At 44.1% G+C, this 21,484-nt stretch overlaps 2 protein-coding genes and 1 pseudogene across 4 annotated transcripts in view; 2 read left to right on the plus strand and 1 right to left on the minus strand.

Moving 5' to 3' along the window:
- Positions 1–2,505: 2,505 nt before the first annotated feature.
- On the plus strand, positions 2,506–3,102 carry LOC107180282 (annotated as a pseudogene).
- Positions 3,103–8,107: 5,005 nt separating this feature from the next.
- On the plus strand, positions 8,108–13,321 carry TSR2 (TSR2 ribosome maturation factor). 2 transcript variants are annotated; one of them, XM_007089427.3, is made up of 5 exons: positions 8,108–8,195; positions 8,357–8,447; positions 11,197–11,288; positions 11,843–12,013; positions 12,232–13,320. In XM_007089427.3, exons 1-5 carry the CDS (start codon positions 8,112–8,114, stop codon positions 12,364–12,366), a joined length of 573 nt encoding a protein of 190 aa, XP_007089489.1. In that variant the 5' UTR covers positions 8,108–8,111; the 3' UTR covers positions 12,367–13,320. The 2 variants fall into 2 exon arrangements, with proteins under 2 accessions (XP_007089489.1, XP_042830569.1); XM_042974635.1 differs by lacking the exon at positions 8,357–8,447 and having other exon boundaries at positions 8,131–8,195; positions 12,232–13,321.
- A 16-nt stretch (positions 13,322–13,337) lies between these two features.
- The window catches only part of FGD1 (FYVE, RhoGEF and PH domain containing 1), a 41,018-nt gene continuing 32,871 nt past the window's right edge, over positions 13,338–21,484 (minus strand). The window contains exons 13-18 of one of the 2 annotated variants that reach the window (XM_007089432.2): positions 17,377–17,407; positions 16,769–16,870; positions 16,274–16,399; positions 15,935–16,096; positions 14,707–14,850; positions 13,338–14,162 (exon numbers count right to left, since the gene is read on the minus strand). In XM_007089432.2, the coding sequence (XP_007089494.2) occupies positions 13,857–14,162; positions 14,707–14,850; positions 15,935–16,096; positions 16,274–16,399; positions 16,769–16,870; positions 17,377–17,407 (871 nt within the window). In that variant the 3' untranslated portion in view covers positions 13,338–13,856. The remainder of the gene's footprint in view (positions 14,163–14,706; positions 14,851–15,934; positions 16,097–16,273; positions 16,400–16,768; positions 16,871–17,376; positions 17,408–21,484) is intronic. The other variant, XM_042974634.1, reaches the window with a different exon arrangement.

The raw sequence follows: 21,484 nt of genomic DNA on the forward strand, positions 1-21,484 counted from the left end.
CCCCCCATCAACCCTCAGTTTGTTCTCAGTTTTTAACAGTCTCTTATGCTTTGGCTCTCTCCCACTCTAACCTCTTTTTTTTTTTTTTTCCTTCCCTTCCTCCATGGGTTCCTGTTAAGTTTCTCAGGATCCACATAAGAGTGAAACCATATGGTATCTGTCTTTCTCTGTATGGCTTATTTCACTTAGCATCACACTCTCCAGTTCCATCCACGTTGCTACAAAAGGCCATATTTCATTCTTTCTCATTGCCACGTAGTATTCCATTGTGTATATAAACCACAATTTCTTTATCCATTCATCAGTTGATGGACATTTAGGCTCTTTCCATAATTTGGCTATTGTTGAGAGTGCTGCTATAAACATTGGGGTACAAGTGCCCCTATGCATCAGTACTCCTGTATCCCTTGGGTAAATTCCTAGCAGTGCTATTGCTGGGTCATAGGGTAGGTCTATTTTTAATTTTCTGAGGAACCTCCACACTGCTTTCCAAAGCGGCTGCACCAATTTGCATTCCCACCAACAGTGCAAGAGGGTTCCCGTTTCTCCACATCCTCTCCAGTACCTATAGTCTCCTGATTTGTTCATTTTGGCCATTGAGTGTGTATTTAGATGTGAAAAAATACATCTTATTTTCAGTAACTTCCAATGAAATTAGGCATTTATTTCAATAATAAATGTAAGGTAGTATCTTACTGTGTTTTGATTTGTATTTCTTTGATGATGAGTGATGTTGAGCATCTTTTCATGAGTCTGCCAGAATGGCTAAAATTAACAGCTCAGGAAACAGCAGATGTTGTCAAGAATGCAGAGAAAGGGGAACCCTTTTGCACTGTTGGTGGAATGCACACTGGTGCAGCCACTCTGGAAAACAGTATGGAGCTTCCTCAAAAAATTAAAACTAGAACTATCCTATGACCCTGGAATTGCACTACTAGGTATTTATCCAAAAGATGCAAAAATGCCGATTCAAAAGGGCACGTTCACCCCAATGTTTACAGCAGCACTATCGAAAATAGTCAAATTATTGGGAAAGAGCCCAAATGTCCATCAACTGATGAATGGACAAAAAAAAATGCAATATATATATATATATATATATATATGCATACATATACATACATACACAATGTAATATTACTCAGCAATCAAAAGGAATGAAATCTTGCCATTTGCAGCAGTGTGGATGGAACTAGAGTGTGTTATGCTAAGCGAAATAAGTCAGAGAAAGACAAATATCATATGATTTCACTCATATGTGGAATTTAAGAAACACAACAGGGGTGCCTGGGTGGCTCAGTCGGTTAAGCGTCCGACTTCGGCTCAGGTCATGATCTCACGGTCCGTGGGTTCGAGCCCCGCGTTGGGCTCTGTGCTGACAGCTCAGAGCCTGGAGCCTGTTTCAGATTCTGTGTCTCCTTCTCTCTGTGACCCTCCCCCGTTCATGCTCTGTCTCTCTCTGTCTCAAAAATAAATAAACATTAAAAAAAATTAAAAAAAAAAAAGAAACACAACAGATGAACATAGGGGAAAGGAAGGAAAAATAAGAAAAACAGAGAGAGAGGCAAACCATAAGAGAATCTTAAATACAGAGGACAAATGGAAGGTTGCTGGGGGGATGTTGGGATTAAGGAGGACACTTGTTAGTATGAGCACTGAGGTTATATGTAAGCGATGAATCACTGGGTTCTACTCCTGAAACCAATACTACACTGGATGTTAACTATTTGAATTTAAATTAAAAAAATAATAAATGTAGACACCCAAGCACAGTGGTATTAGCAGTACCTGCGACTTTGTCATCAATAGACAGATATTTTTCATAGCAGATCTCTTAAAATATTGTTTACAATCATCATTAATTTGAAATCACAGTAGTCATTCAATCTGCTAACCTGCTAGTAGAGGATAGCATTTAATGTATTAATAAAGAAATATGTATATTACAATTAGTTTTTGTAATGTTTTGATAACTATATTTTAATATAATTGGTTTCCTTTATAATCCTAGATTTTATTTTATGCATTTAAAAACATTAATCTGGGAAGGGATATATTGACTTCACCAGATTGTCAGATGGGCTCCAGGCACAGAAAAAGTGATCTGTCACTTATTATACTCAATTTTGGACTTCAGTCTCAAGGCTAAATCTCAGGGTTCATTTAGAGGTCTTGTTTTGTTGGACTCCAGACTGGGGTTCCAAATGTGGGGATTTCTAGAAGACCTATTGTGATATTGTCATTTTTTATAAGAAATATATATTTGGTCCTTGACCCTGTTCCTGGCACAGAACTCCTAAAATCTTTGTAATTTCCTAAGTGATTAGAATGGTAAAAGGTATCTTTTGCTATGTTAGTGAGGTGACTTTTGGAAAGCCCCTAGGTAACAAAGGATGGGGGCTAGTTGTCTGTAGAGCCAAACCTGTGATTGGAAGTTTCTGACTTTCAATCCACCCCTCGACCTCTTGGGAGGGGAGAGGGGCTAGAGGTTGTGTTCAATCACCAATGGTATTGCAGACGCTGCTGCTTCCCCAGAGATACCCACACCACCCATCCATTGTCAACCCCACCATGTTCTTTGACATTGTCATGGATGGTGCGCCCTTGGGCCCTGTCTCCTTCAGGGTAAGGGACCTGGAAACCAAGATGTGACATAAAGCTGTTTTAACAGATGGGAGCTCTTTGTAGACAAAGTTCCAAAGACAGCAGAAAACTTTCATGCTCTGAGCACTGGGGAGAAAATATTTGGTTATAAAGCTTCCTGCTTTTACAGGATTATTCCAGGATTTATGTGCCATGGTAGCAACTTCACACACCATAATGACACTGGTGGCAAGTCTATTTATGGGGAGAAATTTGATGATGAGAATTTCATCCTGAATCATACGGGTCCTGGCACCTTGTCCATGGCAAATGTTAGACCCAACATGAACGGTTCCTAGTTTTCATCTGCATGGCCAAGACTGACTGGCTGGATGGCAAGCATGTGGTCTTTGGCAAGGTGAAAGAGGGCATGAATATTCTAGAGCCATGGAGCACTTGGGGTCCAGGAATGGCAAGACCAGCAAGAAGATCACCATTGCTGACTGTGGACAAATCTAATAAATTTGACCTGTGTTTTATCTTAACTACCAAACCATTCCTTTTATAGCTCAGGAGAGCACACTTTCACGCCCATCTGCTCGAAATATCCTATAATCTTTGTGCTCTTACTGTAGCTCTATAGGTTCCATATTCAACTTACTCCCCTCCAAGTCTAGCTGGATTGCAGAGTTAAGTTTATGATTATGAAATAAAAATTAAACAACAAAAAAATCACCAATTTCCAATGATCTAATCAACCATGCTTATGTAATGAAGCCTCCATTAAAAACCCTGTTGGAGAGCTTCTGGGTTGATGATCACATGGAGATTCACAGAGAGCATAGAAGCTCCTTGCTCCTTCCCACACACCTTGCACTATGCAACTCTTCCATCTGGCTGTTCCTGAATTATATCCTTTTATAACAAACTGATAATCTAAACTTAAAAAAATTATTTTATTTTATTATTTTATTTTATTATTATTATTTTTAAAAATATTTATTTATTTTTGGGAGAGCAGAGAGCGGGGGAGGGGCAGAGAGATCGGGAGACACAGAATCCAAAGCAGGCTCCAGGGTCTGAGATGTCAGCACAGAGCCCAATGTGGGGCTGGAACTCACAAACAGTGAGATCATGACCTGAGCTGAAGTTGGATGCTCAACTGACTGAGCCCTCCAGGCACCCCTATTTTATTATTTTTGAGAGAGAGAAAGAGAGAGATTGAGTGTGCGTGAGTGAACAAGGGGCAGAGAGAGATAGAGAATTCCACGAGGTGCAGAGAGAGAAGGAGAGAGAGGGAGAGAGAATCTTGAAGTGGGGCTCGCGTTCACTTGAAGTGGGGCTTGAGCTCACCTGATGTGGGGCTCAAACTCACGAACTGTGGGACCATGACCTGAGCTGAAATTGGACCTTTAACCGACTGAGCCACCCAGGTGCCCAAATCTAAACTTTTTGTAAAGGTTATTTATTTATTTACTTTTAAGTAATCTTTACACCCAACGTGGGGCTCAACTCATGACCCCGAGATCAAGAGTTGCATGCTCTTTGGACTGAGACAGCCAGGTGTCCCTAAACTGATAATCTAGTAAGTAAAATGTTCCTCTGAGTTCTGTGAGCTGCTCTAGCAAAGTAATTGAACCTGAGGAGGGGGTTGTACCCTCCTGTATAAAGCCATTTGGTCAGAAGTACTGGTGACAATCTGGACTTGTGATTGGCATAGGACATGGTGGGGGACAGTTTTGTAAGACTGAACCCTTAACCTGTGGGATCAGAGGGTATTTCCAGGTAGGTAGTATAAGAAGTGAGTTGAATTGGAGGACACACAGCTGATGTCAGAGAATTGCTTGGTGGTGTGGGAAAAAAACCCACAACACACAGGAAGTGGTGACCAGAATCTTAACTACTCTCTCCATGTACAGTTGAGGCCTTAGACCCTGGAAACCCATGCAGAGGTGCTTAATCTCAGTATCTTCATTTGGGCTTCTTTGAACTCAGTTTAAGTTGTTGAGTCTGTTGGAATGAGTTTCTGTAGCTCCATAGGAGCTTTCACCTCCTGAAGTTATCAGTTTGGGAATGCTCGTGGTTATCATTACACACCATGTTGTTTCCTGCCTCTGTGTCTTTGTATATACATTCTTTCCTCATCATGAAAGTCTCCTTCTTCTTCTCCTCCTCCCCCTCCTCCTCCTCCTCTTTCTTCCTCTTCTTCCTCTTCTTCTTCTTCTTCTTCTTCTTCTTCTTCTTTTTCTTCTTCTTCCTCCTCCTCCTCCTTTGGTAACACATTCCACAATCTCATGCACACAAATACCCCACCACCCGACAAAATTCAATTTAAACTCTAAGGAATTAGCTCAAGCATCATCTCTGACAGCTTGATCCCCGAGGCTGGGTCAGGGGCCCCCTCTGCTGGACTCTCATGAGCCTCTGTGCTCCCTTCTCTAACATTACAGACATAGATTTATCATAAAACTAACAAAACTTAAGCCTCAGCATCCCATACTTCGACAGGTCACTTCTGAGTCTCTGGTTATTGAGCATTGTCAATTTGAGGAGATTTGAAGATTTATCACTACACAAGAACAGTTAAAATATCCTGAAATTTTACAGCTCACATGTAAAACAAACTAGATAGAGGTTTCTATCTGACAACAATCTGAAAATTTACATTACTAATAAGTTGTGAAGTTGAAACTTTTCCAAACTACCAATAACAAATTTTTTTCATCAACTGAATGACATTGAATTCAACTGAATTTTTTCGTTTTTCTCTAGAAAATGTTATTATAAAATAACTCATATTTATTTAGAAGAGGATATAAAGGAGCCTGTAGTGAAAGACAATTAGTGTAGAGGTGAATCAGACAATTATTAAACTTTTTTTATCTTTTTGGATTTGAGAATGTTTATGGTATTTGCCAGTTTTAAAGTTTTTTTTTGCGATTTGGGGGCACCTGGATGACTCAATCAGTTGAGCATCCAGCTCTTGATTTTGGCTCAGGTCATGATCCCAGGGTTGTGGGAGTGTGGAGCCTGCTTGGGATTCTCTCTCTCTTTCTCTCTCTCTCTCTCCTCCCTCATCTCTCTAAAAAAATATTGTAATTTGTAAAATTTGTGGTTTCTTTTATAATACAAAGCAATGCTTTCATACCTAATTTGTACTATTTCTCTTAAAGAGTTTGTGAAATTCTATCTGCTATAGGCCCTTCAAAACCTAGATTAACCCAGAGTACTGATCATTATCTGGGGTCCTTGGTCAATCTTGCACGACAGACTGTAAACTCCTTAGGCATCTGATCAAACCCCATGACTCAGTAGCAGTCAGCACAGGGCCAGGCACAGAAGTGTCATTGCTGTTTGTCTGCATGGTCTAGTCCAAAGTTTGCAACCCTTGCTGTGAGAGGGAATCATCTATACTACTTTCTTTTTTTAAGTTTATTTATTTTGAGAGAAACAGAGATAGTGTGAGTAGAGGAGGGCAGAGAGAGAGGGAGAGAGGGAGAGAGAGAGAATCCCAAGAAGGCTCCACGCTGTCAGCGCAGAGCCTGATGTGGGGCTCGAACTCACGAAACTGTGAGAGCATGACATGAGCTGAAACCAAGAATTGGATGCTCAACTGATTGAGCCACCCAGGTGCCCCTATACTACTTCTCTAAAAACAGCTTTATTGAGATATTATTTATATATCATGTTTCACCCATTTAAAGTGTAAAATTCAATGGCTTTTTAGTATATTTACAGCATTGTGCAACTGTATTAGTTTGCTAGGGTTGCCATAATGAAATACCAGAGACTGGTGGCTTTAACAACAAAAATTTATTTTCTCAAAATTCTAGTTCAAGATGTCAGCATATTTGGTTTCTTCTGAGGCCTTTGTCTTTGGCTTGCAGATATCTACCTTCTGTGTTCACATAGTCATCTCTCTGTGCATCTTTGTCTCCCTCTATGCCCTAATTTCCTCTTCTTTTAAAAAACTTTTAGATGTTTATTTATTTTTGAGAGACAGAGAGAGACAGAGTGCAAGTGGAGGAGGAGCAGAGAGAGAGGGAGACACAGAATCCAAAGCAGGCTCCAGGCTCCAAGCTGTCAGCTGTCAGCTGTCAGCTGTCTCTCTTTAGTCAATCTACCTAAACATTTGTCAATTTTGTTGAACTTTTCAAATGACTGACTTTTGTTTCACTGATTTTCTCTATTGTTTTTCTATTTTCGATTCCATGTGTCTTCTGTCCAGTCTTTGTTATTTCCTTCCTTCTGCTTGCTTTGGGATTACTTCTTTTTCCAGTTTCCTAAGATGAAAAGTTAGGTTATTAATTTGAATTTTTTTTAAGTTTTATTTATTTATTTTGAGAGAGAGAGAGAGAGAGGGCATGAGCAGGGGATGGGCAGCCAGAGGGGGAGACAGAGAGAATCTCAAGCAGTCTCCGTGCCAGCAGCACAGAGCCCGATGTGGGGCTGGATCCCACTAACTGTAGATCATTATCTCAGCTGAAATCAGGAGTTGGACACTTAACCAACTGAGCCACCCAGGTGCCCTATTGAGATCTTTTTTTAAAGTTTACTTATTAATTTTGAGAGAGAGAGAGAGAGAGAGAGAGAGAGAGAGAGAGAGAGAGAGAGAGAAAGTGAGCACAGGGGAGGGGGAGAGAGAGGGAGGGAGAGAGAGAATCCCAAGCAGTCTCCATGCTTTCAGTGCAGAGCCTGATGTGGGGCTCTTGAACTCATGAACCATGAGATCATGACCTGAATCAAAATCAAGAGCTGCTTGCTTAACTGACTGAGTCACCCAGGCCCCTGGATCCTTCTTTTATAATATTGGTGTCTATAGCTATAAAATTCCCTTTAAGCATTGCTTTAGCTGCATTTCATAAATTTTGGTGTGCTGTGTTCTTGTTTTCATTCATTTCAAGATGTTTTCTAATTTCCCTCATAATTTTTTTCTTTGACCCATTTGTTACTTAGAAGTGTATTAATCTCCACCTATTTGTGAATTTCACAAATTTCTTCGTTATTTATTTCTAATTTCACTCCATTGTGGTGGGAGGACAAACTTTGCATGATTTCAATCCTTTTAAGTCTATTGAGGCCTGCTTTATGACTTAGCATATGGTGTGTCCTCGAGAATGTTCCATGTGCACTTCTGAAAAATGCATATTCTGCTGTTGTTGAGTGGTGTTTTGTTTTGTTTTGTTTTGTTTTGTTTTGTTTTGTTTTACACAGATTTCAAGGCTATGCTCTCTGAGGTTGATTCCTCTGTACCAAGGCCTGGAATCCGTATCTTTAAAAAGTTCCCCACGTCTTTCAAGAACCCATGGCCCTTCTCGTCCTCCACTCCTGGCTTCCTATGATTTTTTACATATGAGTAACTGCAGTCGTGTCATCCATTGTTCTGAAAGCCTTTTCTATTGCTCTGGTCTTGCTGCCAGGTCAGCGAAAGGCAAACCTGCGTTCTCCGACTCGGCTTTCAGCTCCTTCGGCCTGGGCCCTACTGCGCAGCGATTGGGCCTTCTGGGTATCACGTGGTCTGAAGCCTGATGATGGCCGGAGCGGGGGAAGATTCTCGAGCACTCTTTGGGGCTGGCGTCCGCGCGGCGCTGGAGGCCTGGCCGGCCTTGCAGGTGAGTGGGGCCCTGGCTGGGATAAAGTTTAGGGTCTGGGGCAGAACAAGAGTTGGCTGGACAGTGCGCCTGAGGCTCCACTGGGCCGCATAAGTGGCCACCCTACGCCACCCCAGGCCGGCTTCCAGGTTGACATAGTGGTCTTGGGCCTGTGTTTGCAGATCGCCGTGGAGAATGGCTTCGGGGGCGTGCACAGCCAGGAAAAGGCCGAGTGGCTGGGGGGTGCAGTGGAGGAGTACTTCCTCCGCAACGGTGAGTGAATGTGAGCCGCTGCGACCTGTTTGTGAGGGGCGTGGGGAGGAGGAGGCGGGTCCTGGAGAGGCCTCATCACTTCCTCTGGAACAGTTGTGGGATGGTACCAAAGGTCGAGGTGGATTGAATACAGGCTTTGGAGACAGAATCTTGAGTTGAGATGTCTTACGGGCTGTGCCGTTGACCCGTGGTATCACTCTGGACAAGTTGTTTTACTTGAGATTCAGTTTACTAATTCCTAAAATGGGTATAAAAGTATCCACCCCAACGCTATCCAATAAAAATACAGTGTGAATCACATGTCATTTAAGATTTTCCGGCAGCCACTGTAACAAAGTGAAAAGCAGATGAAGTTAATGTTACTGAATTCTATATATCCGAAATATTTCAACGTGTCATCAGTATAAAACATTATTAATGAGGTATTTTACATCCCCTTTTAGTATTAAGTTTTCAAAATCTGGTAGGTATTTTACACTTTTAGCACATCTCAACTTGGCCTAGCCACATTTTAAGTGCTCAGTAAGTATATTTGGTTATTTGGACAGCAAAGATCTACCTTTGATGGGTCTTGAATTGGAGGTCATGTAAAAATAAGGGACTCTGTAGAGGGCCTTTTGCACATTAGGATTTTTACAAAATTCTTTATTCAGGTTTTTCATCTTGGAGATGACATCAGGCAGAGTCCTCTCAAGAAAGTTTACCATCTAGTAATGGATCCATTTAAGTAAACAGGCATTTATACACAGGGTGATGTTCTAATAAAGAGGAGCTCAGGGTGCTTGGGTAGCATGAGACTGAGGAGGAGGCTTCTTTTGGAGATTGTTAGGGGAGGTAGTGATTGGGCTGAGTCTTAAAGGGATGAACCGGAGTTAACTAGGTGGGGGAGGCAAAGAGAGCAACACACAAATAAGTCTGTGGTATGAGAAGATTATATGTTGTATTTGGGAAGTGGCAGGGAGCTCAGTATTAGAGTAAGAGTGTGTGTGCACTTGTGGGTATAAGAAGGGGAGGAGTGGTAGAGAATGAAGCAAGGGGGTGGGGAGACCCCAGGGAAAGGATAAGACGTGGAAGACCCTACATTCCTTTGGTTTTGTGTGTTAGGCCAGTGTTTGCCAGAATGCATGCTATGGAAGAATAGTTCCATTAGATGTTCAGTGAAGAAAAAGCTTTTCCAGTCAAATTATGTGAGAAAAGCTCTTTTCTTCAGCTCCTCTTTAGGAGTTACAATAATCATTAACATAATAAAGGCTTGGATAAAGATAAGAACCACAAAAAAAAAAAAGCTTGTTTACCTTGTTTCCCCATTAGCTTTCTATGGGTAGCTTTCTTTAAAAACCAGCAGGACAGTCACTTCTCAGAAGCAGGATATGAAACACTGAAGTAGGTGATAAAAAATTCATGGGAAGTTTCTAAGGTGAGTAATAGGATTTGTTGGCTGGAAAGTTCAGAAAATAATCAGTGTGGAGCATGGACTGGAGAGGGAAAGACTGATGAGAAGGTTATTTCTGTCTAGAAAATGATGAGGTCTGAGCCAGGGCAGGGGCAATAGTAATGGAAAAGAAGGGGTGGATTAGTGCCTTGGAGATTGTTTAGGTGTGGAGAGGGAGAGAAAAGGAGGCAGGTTTCTGGTTTGAGTCGCTGGGTGGATTAGGTGCCTTTCATGGAATAGAGGAACCCTGGAGGATGAGAAGTAGGTTTGGAGGGTAAGGTGATGAGTCTGGCTTTGGATATGGAGGGCCTGAGGCATCTGTGAAACAAGTAGAGAGAAAGCTTTCGGGGATATTAGATTAGAGTGGTAGGAAAAGTCAAGAGAGTGAATGAACTCTGCCAGAGGAAAGAGAGAGTGAGGAGCTTTGTGGAAGACTCTTGAATAGTCCTCTAATTCTGAAAAAGAAGAGCATGGGCCCCAAAGGTAACTGAAGCCTAGAAGGGAGGGATTAGCCAAAATCACACAATAGGATGTTGATGTGAAGGCTGTGATGATTTCATCATTGGAAGTACTTAACATCCATTTCCTCTTACTATCCCGTTGGTCTGTGGCCCTCACTGTCAGTGGAACCACAGTTGTGAAGGCTCTCTATATTTTGAAAACTTCAGCCCTTGAGTGATGGAAATTAACATGTATTATCGGTCTCCTATATGCTAGGCATTATTTAGGTGACTCCTCATAACAAACCTCTAAGAAGGCCACTATTTGCCCCACTTTGTAGATAAGAAGACAGAGGTACGGAGACAAGTAACTTGCTTAAGATCACAGAGAGGAGGCCTGTTAAAATAGGTCAGATGAAAGAGGGTCAGTGTGGTTGGGATGCTGTTTGGTAGGACGCAGGAGTTTGGAAATTAGGTATTTATATTTAGTGTTTGTTTTTAAATTTTTTTTAGCGTTTATTTTTAAGAGACAGAGAGAGATAGAGCATGAGCAGGGGAGGAGCAGAGGGAGAGGGAGACACAGAATCCAAAGCAGGCTCCAGGCTCTGAGCTGTCAGCACAGAGCCCAACGAGGGGCTCAAACTCACAGACCATGATATCATGACCTGAGCCGAAGTTGGACCAACCGAGCCACCCAGGCGCCCCTGGTGGTTGTTTGTTTTAAATTATGTTAAAACTTGGAGTACAGAGCACTTCAGTGAATAAAAGTCTCACTGTTTGGACCTTTACCCACCAATCAGATATGGACCTAAGAAGTAGGTATTGAATAGTAGTGGGCAGGAGTGATTGATTCAGTTGGCTGGTCTTTCCTACTCAGCTGACTTGGAGCTAGATGAGGTGGAAGACTTCCTCGGGGAGCTCATGACGAACGAATTTGATACGGTTGTGGAGGATGGGAGTCTGCCCCAGGTGAGCATATCATGGACACAACTGCCATTTCCCTGCCTGGTCTTTCTTCTCCCTGTTTTTAGGCCAAGACTCTTGGCTCTAACCAATACTTTCTGGAGTCCTGAAGAAGAACCTTCTGTGACTCCCTTTTGCCTAAAGGAAAAAGTCTAGTCTTTCAGGTCTTTCCAAACACTGCCCCTTCTCTTTTATTTCTCTCCATACATCATTCTCATCCAGGTCTGTTCTTCACCCCATCCCAAGGGCAAGTCAGGCCAGGTATATTTCCACCCCTGCATTACTGCCCATCAATTCCTGCTGGGATGGACTTCCCTTTTACCTCTCCCATCTTTCAGACCCAGTTCTGGTATCTTCCTTGCTAGAAAGCCTTCCTTCCATTATTCAGGCCCTTATCTGAGCCCTTCATATATGGTTCCTTCATTAGTGAACTCTTGGGGGAAGAATGCCCTGTTCTTTCCTGGAAAATTCCAAACCCCTCCCTACTCTTGTTGCAAACACGGGCTGGTTGTATTGTAGGTTCTTTAAAAATCCAAGCTGATTGAATGTTTTCTTGGTAGGTGAGCCAGCAGCTACGGACCATGTTCCACCACTTCCAGAGGGGTGATGGTGCTGCTCTGAAGGAGATGGCCTCCCACATCACCGAAAGAAAGTGCAAGGTCAGAGCCACTGCAGTTACAACAGCCAGAGAGACGGATGAAGATGATGCGGACAGCGTGGAGGAGATGGAGGTGAAGGGGGTGCCCTTTGGGTTGGGAGATATGATGTCTTTAGTTTTCTGGGAAATCAGTTTCACAGGAAAATGATGGGGGTGGGGTTGTATTATCCAGAGAGGCCAGGGAACTTTCCTAAGGTCACACAGCCAATCCTGGCAAAGCTGGGAGAGCCTGGGTCTCCAGTGGCCACAGCCAGGAGGTGTATTTAGCTCTCTCCTATATTTCTCCTCCAGGTCACAGCTATGAATGATGGGGCAGCTACAGATGGGGTTTGCCTCCAGCCTGAATCCTCTGGTCCAGACTCCCAGACTATTAAAGAAGAGGATATAGTGGAGGATGGCTGGACCATTGTCCGGAGAAAGAAATGAGTAGGGCTGGAAATGGTTTGGGCCCTTGCTTGCTAGTTGTTTTGACACTTGTTTGTAGGGGTTTGGGGGAGGGTTGTGGACTTTTGGACTGGTTGCCCCATCTCCACCCTCTCCCAGTTCCCCTGTCCAGTTTCCTCTAGTGGAAGAAGAGCTTTAGGGTCCTTGCTCTTGAGGTAGTGGGACCTGGTTCATCACACTCCCTTGGGCCTTAAGTTACTGGCTGCACGATGAAGCCTGGTTTGCTAGCACATTCTTGGGTACAGTCAGTACGAAGAGGGAGGGATGAGTGGGTGTGAGCGTTACTGGAGGAGAAACTAAATACTGGTTGACAATAGCCAGGTGGATTTGTGAAGGAGAGGACCAGTACTCCTGCTGGGTCAGGAGTGGTGAGATAAACGTGCAGACCAGAAGCGAGATGAGAAGTGAAGACATGAACGAAAATAGCTATGGTACTTCTCCCTCTTTTCCCTCTGTTCCCCACCCCCATACACAGAACAGTTCTGTACCCCTGCCCAGAAATTGGAACCTCCCAGAAACACTCCCTTCCTGCAGCCCAGCCTCCAGCCCTGGGTTCCTTCAGGAAGTCTAAGATTTGGGGTAGGTGGTGAGTTTGGGGGACCTTGGCTTTGTTTTCTGTCTCCTCCAGCCTCTTTCCATACTCTTATCCAAGTCCAGAGATGAGGCTTAAAACCTCAATAAATAGTACCTTATTGTTTAATCTGTGGCTTGACCTGTGAATAGCCTTGGAATCAGCCTTGTAGGAGCTGGGCCTCAAAGCTCAGCAAGGGAGAGGTTTCTGGGCCCACCCTAGCAGCCTGTTACTTTGAACAAACAGTTGGACAAATGGAGCACAGCAGCACTCTGAAAGTTTCCGTAAGCCCGAAATAAACTGTATTTTTTTAAAAAAACAAAACAAAGAGTATCCATTGTTCTCCCCCCATTCCCCTGTCCTGCCCTGTGGCCCTGCCATGGGTCTGGACGATAAAATACTGGGTAGCCTTGGGGCTGGGTAGAAGCTGTAAGCCATGGGAAAGGCAGGAGGGGTCTTGTCACCACCCCATGTAACATATGTGTGAAGATACTAGCTGAGGGGGCACAGGTGGGCCAGGGCCATGGGGTCAGTGGCAGAGCTGGCACTTGAATCCAGATCTCCTGCCTCCAGTGCTTTGGGGGGAATTGGGTGGAGGCAGGATCTGTAGGGTGTTGAGGGGATGAGGGAAAAACGGCCTAATTCAAGGGGGTCTAGCAACAGCTCCCACCCTCCCTGGGGACAGGGATTTAAAAAAAATTAACATCACTGTAGGAATTATTTTTTAAAAGCCCATGTTTTGTGAAAAGAATTAAAAAACCCAAGACCCAGCACTGGGGATTGAAAGTGCCCATGATGGGAGTTCAAGTATTGACTGAGCTGGGAGGGAGAGCCCTGGGGCCCCCAACTGGACATGGGCAGTTAGAGTGTGGGGGAGGGGCCCCAGTTCCCCCCAAACCCTCTAGGTCTTGTCTTGGGTCTGGGGAGCTTCAGAGGGTTCAGCAGTGGCTCCTGAAGCTGCCACCGGTGCCTCCTCCATCTCCTTGTCCTCAGACAGTGTGGGCCCTGGGCAGAACGTGTCCCCACGGCCTGCCCGACCAAGCACTGCCATCCAGCGCCGCTGCAGCTCCTCTGTCTCAGGGCTGAAGTACCAGCTCAGGTGGCTCTGGGTGATCTTGAAGACATGCCTTCGGTCAGGCCGCTCCCCTGCCTCAGGAGGCCCCACCTCAAAGCCAATGAGGGGCAAGCTGCGCTGGGCTTTCACATCCTAGGGAACAGGACAGAGCTGAGATCGCCTTGGGGCTGGGCTTCTCACTAGTTTTGTATCTGCTGAACCCCTCTTTCCCTTCCCCTGCTCAGGAACCTTCCATGGCTCCAATGACAGCAACAGAAAAATGTCAACTGAGGCTAGCATGCAGGCTGGATCAAATACCTGTTTTCTCCCACAACCAAAACCAGTTGGGCTAGTCTCTTTAGCATATACCAGATAATGTTTGCAGGCCTTCATCTAGACTATTGCCTCCATCTGCATGTTCTTCCCCATTCCAAACTGGACCTAGAAGTGTTTAGCCTCCACTCTGACTTCCTCTAGGAAGCTAGCCTCGCCACTCACCCCACTTTTCCCTACACATGTTGGCCCACAATCGCTCCTTGTCTCTAGTTGGTCTTTTTCTCACAAGGGTAGGGGTTCTTATTTTCCCTTAGGCTCACCCAATCCCCCAAGGCCAAGGAGAGGTCAAGGACTGAAGGGGAAGAGAAGCATCCTGGTTTTGCCAGGTGGCTGAAAGGACCTGAAGGAATAGGATGCACACCTGAGGGGCTCCATAGATGTACAGCACCAAGGGTTCGTTCTCAGGGACCACGAACCATGCCTTGTGCCAGCCTTTCCCACCTTTCTCCATGTAGTGTAGGAAGCTGCAGATGACGCTGTTCTCCGCAGCCACTGAGGCCTGTTTCTGTGGCCAGAGACATGGGGGACATCAGTGTTGATAGAAGGCCTGGACTGGCTCCTCATGGCTTTGACACCCCCTCAGCATAGGGACTGATAAAGCTGAAGCTCAGATGGCAGGAGTGTTTTGCCCAGTGCCCCCCACCCCCAGTGAGTTAGAATCGAGATGGAAAGCCAGGCCTTGTCTGCTGAACTCCCACCATGGCTGCTGCCTCTTAACAGTTGGTGGGAGGGAGGGAGGGAGGGGTGTACAACTCTCAGCAGGGGCACCTAAATGCCAGTCAGGCATTCCTTCTTCCATCGGTTCATTTATTTCTCAAGTAATTTACGCATTTTCACCTCACCTTTTTTTTTCATCGTTCATCATACATTCATTCCTCACATTTAACAAGAGGCAACTTAGCATTGTGGTGAAGGGGACTGGGGAGCTGGGTAAGGCAGTCTGGCTCAGGATCCCAGCTCTAGATGAAAATGTATCGACTTGGAAGGAGAGCATATAGGCATGTTGTAAGGATTAAGTGAGTTAATGCAAAGTGCTTGGAATAGTGCCTAGCATAGAGTAAGCATTCTTTAAGTGTTAAATACCTCAATTTGGTTAAAAAACAAAACCAAAAATGTGTGTATGTGCATGCTACAGCATAACTATTAACAATGGTAATCCAGTGGGTAGAAGGAATATGGTGTTTTTATTATTTTGTTTATATTGTCTAATTTTCTTCAGTGCACATATTCTACTTTATAATAAGAAAAGGTAATTTGTTCATTGAAAAACCATCCTAGTTCTGCCACTCACTGGCTGTGTAACTTGGGCAAATAACTCCCTGGGCCTTGGTTTCCTCATTTGCAACACAGGGACAGTAATAGCATGGATAGATTGGTTGCTGTGAGGATTAAATATTTAAAGCACTTAAATAAAAATTAGTTTTTCACTCATTCTTGCACTCATTTTACTCCAAGCCTGTGTCACTTGCTTAGTGGATGCACAAGGCACCCTGGCATTTCAGAGATGCCCAGGCATCAGTCACACTGGGTGGGTGACTGGAGCCCATGTGGTCCAGTGTGGGGGTGTTAGTCAGGGACCTGGCTCTTACCTCCAGGATGGACCTCCGGCGCTGGGGTGTATGCTGGCTGCAGGCTGGGCTGCTCCCAGGAACCCCATGCAAGGCCACATAGCAGTCAGTGCACACACGGTTGGAGCGGTTGTTGTCATAGATGAGACGGGCCCGGAACTCGGAGCACTTCCCACAAACCACCTGGGGTGGCAAGTGGGCAAAAACAGCCTGGTTCCCGCAGGTCTTTCCCTTCAGTGTACCAACTCCCACAGTGGACTCATGGCCTCCCCTAACTTGGAAGGTAACCCACTCAGAAGTGGGCCTTTGGACTGTCAGCCTGTCCCCTCCCTAGCTCTGCCCCTGTCTGCCAAAACTCACATGCCCGCAGGCCTTGCAGTGGTGCCTGCGTTTGGTGATGGAATTGAAGGGCTCCTGGCAGCGCATGCACATGGTGACTTCCTTTTCCCGGATGGGTGTAGGTGCCCGCTTCCCAAGATCCACGTTCTGGAGAGAGGGCCAGGTCCCAGGTCAGAGACGACTACTCCCCAGCCCAGTCCAGCCAGCCCCTGCCCACTGCCCCAAGGCTTGGAGCATCATTGGAGGCAGCAGATACATTCAGAAGACCTGCCTATGAATCCTTGCTTTGCCCCTACCTCACTGTGTTACTGAAGCCAAGTCATTTTTACTTTCTGGGCCTAGGTTTTCCCATCGATTTCTCTGTGGCCATACCAACAGAAGATTGTACTTCCGAGGTCATGTACTGCCTCTCTGGTCTTTACTCTCTGGGAAGGGGCGAGGATCATTTCAAGATAAAGTGGGAACTTGGAGGCCTGGAAGGGGTCCCAGTGCAGGGGAACGGGTGGGGACTCTTACTGGAGAGTTAGGGGGTGTGTCTTCATCTTCCCTGTTTGTTGAGTTCAACAGTTTGAAGGTCTCCAGCGTCTGTTCATGCTTCAAAAGAGTAGAGTTGATGGCCTGTGAAGGAGGTTGTAAAAAATAAGAGGTCAGGTCACCTCACAACCCACGCATTTCCACCCTCACCTTCCTATGACAGCCTGGAATCAGAAAAGTTGGCTTCTAGGTCTACCTCTACCCCTTGCTAGGCACGTGATCTTGAGCAAGCCTCAACCCAAATCCAAGTTTCTGTTCTTATATTTATGAAATGGGGGAGGCGATCAGTGGTTGAGAAACCTCAGAAGGTCTTCCCGGCCACTGTCTTGGCTTAAGATTTTACAGGGCTTAAATCCTTGGGGTTATACCCTCAGTGGAGCCAGCCTTCTAAAGGAAGAATTTGTGAGTTTACATTTAACCTTTGGATTTCAGTTTGCCTATCTGTAAAACTGGGATGGTAAAATTTGTTGGAAAGCAGGTGTCTAGGCCCATTCTGGTCTGACATGAGTTTTAGGGGAGAATCCACCAACCCCAAGGAGACCTATTAATATTCCTCCAGCCCCCTACCACAAAGCTTTCTTGGATGTTACCTGGACCCAGTCTTTCTTCTCCTCCTCAGTCCTTGGGGGGAGAAAAGAAAAATGCTGGGTTAGGCAGGCCAACCAAAACCAACTGGAGTGGTAACAAGCAAGTTATTTTGGAATCAGGCAGACCTGGGTTTGAACCTCTGGTCCTTAACTTTTTGTGTGACCTTAGGCGAGTCATGTAGCCTGAGTTTATTTGTTCAACAGTTACTAATACTTTCCAGATTCTGTGCTAGGAACCTGGGGCTTAGAGAGGACCATACCCTCAAGGAGCTCATGGTCTAGGAGGGGAGATAGGGATGGTACAGGGGGATCAGTACTGTGACAGAGTGAAAATAGGGCTGAGAAGCCCAGAAGAAGAGACCTGCCCCAGCCTGCAATTTGGGTGGGGGCTGTTAAGGAAGGTTTCTTCAAGGAGGTGCTGGGCCTCAGGTAGAGGATTAAGGGTGAGGTGTGTGTAACAGTATGGAACATATAAGAAAGCATAAATAGCTCCCTGTTGCTGGAATGACAAGTGTGAGAAAGGAAGGCAAGTTGTTTTTCTTTAATCCATTTTCTTTTCCATTTTATGTGGAGATAATTATCAGTCTGGGTTCTCAGCAATAACTGAGGTGACATGTAAAGTGCCCAGCACAATCCTTGGTCCACTAGCTGCTCAATCAGTGTGAGTTACCCCTTTCTTTCACCTTCCATTCCTACTTTTCCTGTCTGTCCTATAGTCTCCAAGGCTGCTGCTGTGGTGCAGTCCCATAAACTGCTCACTAGGCATAGGACCTGGTTTCTTGGCTGTGTCCTGCCTGGTGTCTTCTAATCCCCTTCCACATGTACACTCCAGACATCAAAAGTACTTTTCTAATATGAAAGTCTGGCTACATCTTTAAAACCACTTCATGAAAAATTAAGGATATGAGTTAATATTTAGCTACAAGAATGTCCATTGCAATGCTATTTATTGTGAGAAATTGGAAGCAGCCTAAGTGTCCAACAGGGGATCAGATAAAATAAATGATGGTACATCATTACTGTCAGACAACATAAGTGGTGTAGAAAGCTGTTTATAATATGTTCAGTGAAAACAACATATATAAAATACACATAGCATTCCATGTTTATTTAAAAACATGACATGAGTGTTTACATTTGTTACAACACACTGATGGCATGCATTTAAGACCTGTGCATTTCACTGTATGAAAATCTGTCCTCAAGAGAAGGAAAGGACATTAAACAAATACTGAACTCTAGTTAATAATATGCATGCCAGGCGGGCCTGGGTGGCTCAGTCAGTTAAGTGTCCGACTTCAGTTCAGGTCATGATCTCACAGTTCGTGAGTTCGAGCCCCATGTAGGGCTCTGTGCTGATAGCTCAGAGCCTGGACCCTGCTTTGGATTCTGTCTCTCCCTCTCTCTGCAACCCTTCCTCCCCACCCGCTCATGCTCTGTCTCTCTCTCAAAAATAAACATTAAAAAAAATAATATGCACACCAAAGTCTTCAGGGGTGAGGTGTAGTGATGTCTGTAACTTCATTTGAAATGCATGTAAAAAAAATCAGATGGATTGGTGGATGGATAACAGGATAGATTAGTGGGGCGCCTGGGTGGCTCAGTGGGTTAAGCATCTGACTTTGGCTCAGGTCATGATCTCGCAGTTCATGGGTTTGAGCCCCGTGTCAGGCTCTGTGCTGACAGCTCAGAGCCTGGAGCCTGCTTCGGATTCTGTGTGTGTGTGTCTCTCTCTCTGTTCCTCCCCCATTCATACTCTGTCTCTCTCTCTCAAAAATAAATAAAGCTTAAAAAATTAAAAATAAAGAGGATAGATTAATGATAAAATATATGTAGCACAGTGTTAACACTTGTAGAATCTATATGGTGGGTTTACAGTTGTTCACTGTATAATTCTTTAAACTTTTCTGTATTTTGGAATATTTTCATAATAAAATATAGAAAGAAAGCATTGTGTGTTTCTGTGTGTACACATACACATACATGGAAATAGAGGAAAGGCCAGTGGTGAAGTATATCATGTCAGTAATTTACTTTAAAATGGTTCAGCAAAGGATTTATATGGCAAAATGTCAATAGTTGTTGACTCTTAAGTCAGTGGTTCCAAACCCAGGTGCACTCATTAAACCATCAAGGGAGCTTTTAAAACTTCTCATGTTCAGGGGCTACACCCCAGACAAATTAAATCAGACTTGAGGGTGGGTGTCAGACATCAGTATTTTTTTTAAGATGTTATTTTTAAGTAATCTCTACATCCAATGTGAGGGTCAAATCTATAACCCCAAGATCAAGAGTCACATGCTTTATTAAGTCAGCAAACCACCCCTCAGGCATCAGTATTTTTTAAAAGCTCCCCAGCTGATTCCTGTGTTTTCATGGTTGAGCACCAGTTGTCTAAATGCTAGGCATATGGGTGTTTGTTGTATTTCTACTTTTCTGGATATTTGAAATTTTCATTAAAAATTTTTTTAAGTTCATTTTTTTATTTTGAGAGAGATAGAGAATGCAAGCTGGGGAGGGGCAGAGAGAGAATCCCAAGCAGGCTCCACACTGCCAGCACAGAGCCCAATGTGGGGATCGAACTCACGAAACTGAGTTCATGACCTCAGCTAAAACCAAGAGACGTTTAACTGACTGAGCCATCCAAGCGTCCCTCATTAAAAAAAAAAAAAAAAAATCTTTAGGGGTAGTACAAGCAATTACAAAGCAAACCCTCCATGCCTGTCTTTTGCCACCTAGGAAACCCTACACTGCTTAGTGCTCCTTTCTGGCCCCAGCACCTCTGCAGCAACCTCCCTCCCAACCTCCCAGCAGAAGACATGTCTGAGTCATGTGGCTTGTCACTCAGGCTATGCTGAGCCCACTGCTGGTTGTACCAATGATTGGCTTAGTTCCTACCAATGATTGGCCAGCTTCCTGGCCTCAGGCTTCTGGATGCTCTCTCAGTCTCCCAGAGCTTCAAAGCCAACACCCATGTCTCATCTTCTAGGAGGATGCCCTCTAGCCATATTCATCTCTCTTTCCTGACTCCATGCAGTCCCAGCAATGAGGGTTCTGACTCTCATTTCTCACTTCCTTGCAGCCTGTCAGAAACAGGTCTTCTATCCATATGCATCCATTCTCTGGCCCTGACCTTGACCTCGATAGTCTATCACTTGGGCCCTCAGAAGACAGCATGAACTCACTCTATTTCCAGCTCTGTTCCTTTGTAGCTATGAGATCTTGGGAAAGGTACATAACTCTTCTGTGCCTGAGTTTGCTCATCTGTGAAATGGGGTTGATGGCAACAGTAGCTACTTCAAGGGTTGTTTTAAGGATTCAGCTAGTCAATTTAAACATAAATTGTCTAAGTTAAAATTAAAACACTGCATAGCATAAGAGCAAGTCTTCACTAAATGTGAGCTATTATTATAATCAAGTAGAGGACGGATATGAAATCCCCTTTGTTAAATGGCTGGCCATTATTTTTAAATGTTATTTTAAAAAGTTTTATTTTAGAAAATTTCAAGCATACAAAAAAGACAGGATAGCACAAGTTCACTAAATGTATGCCTACTATATAAATGCAAATTTAGAAAATCTTCTATATTTACTTCATATATATATATTTACATATAGTTATATATGTATGTGTATATGTGTGTATATACATATATGTATGTATTTGGGGTTGATAAATCATATAAAAATAAATTATAGATATCATGATACTAAATCCTCAGCATGCATCACCAAAAATCAAGGCCATTCTCCTATATAACCACTATACCATTATCACACCTGAAAAAGTAATAATTACTCAACAGCTATTGTTCAGTTTACATTTAGATTTTCCCTATTGTCTTGCAAATGTCTTTTAGGATTTTTCTCAAATTAGGCTCCTACCATGGACCAAGCATTGCATTTGGTTGTTATTTCTCTTAAATATCTGAATCTATAATAAACTGTGTTGTTATTATTCCTATTTGGATTAATATCTCATTGTTCCCTCTCCTCTAACAAAACCCACCAGAAGAGCAAGCCTGCATCTTTGGGGAAAGGTGCCCATCCTTCCTCTGAAATAGTCTCTTCCTTGGTTGGAGTTGGGAGGTGGGTAGCCTGGCATTAGGGT

This window comes from Panthera tigris, chromosome X (assembly GCF_018350195.1).
Source record: "Panthera tigris isolate Pti1 chromosome X, P.tigris_Pti1_mat1.1, whole genome shotgun sequence".
NCBI lineage: Eukaryota > Metazoa > Chordata > Mammalia > Carnivora > Felidae > Panthera > Panthera tigris.

Excerpts from the sequence above, each read along its gene's own strand:
- TSR2 (XM_007089427.3), top strand. The coding sequence starts at position 8,112 with ATGATGGCCGGAGCGGGGGAAGATTCTCGAGCACTCTTTGGGGCTGGC. Across the intron at positions 11,289-11,842 it reads AGGATGGGAGTCTGCCCCAG|GTGAGCCAGCAGCTACGGAC; the intron begins GTGAGCATATCA and ends TTTTCTTGGTAG. Across the intron at positions 12,014-12,231 it reads ACAGCGTGGAGGAGATGGAG|GTCACAGCTATGAATGATGG; the intron begins GTGAAGGGGGTG and ends TTTCTCCTCCAG.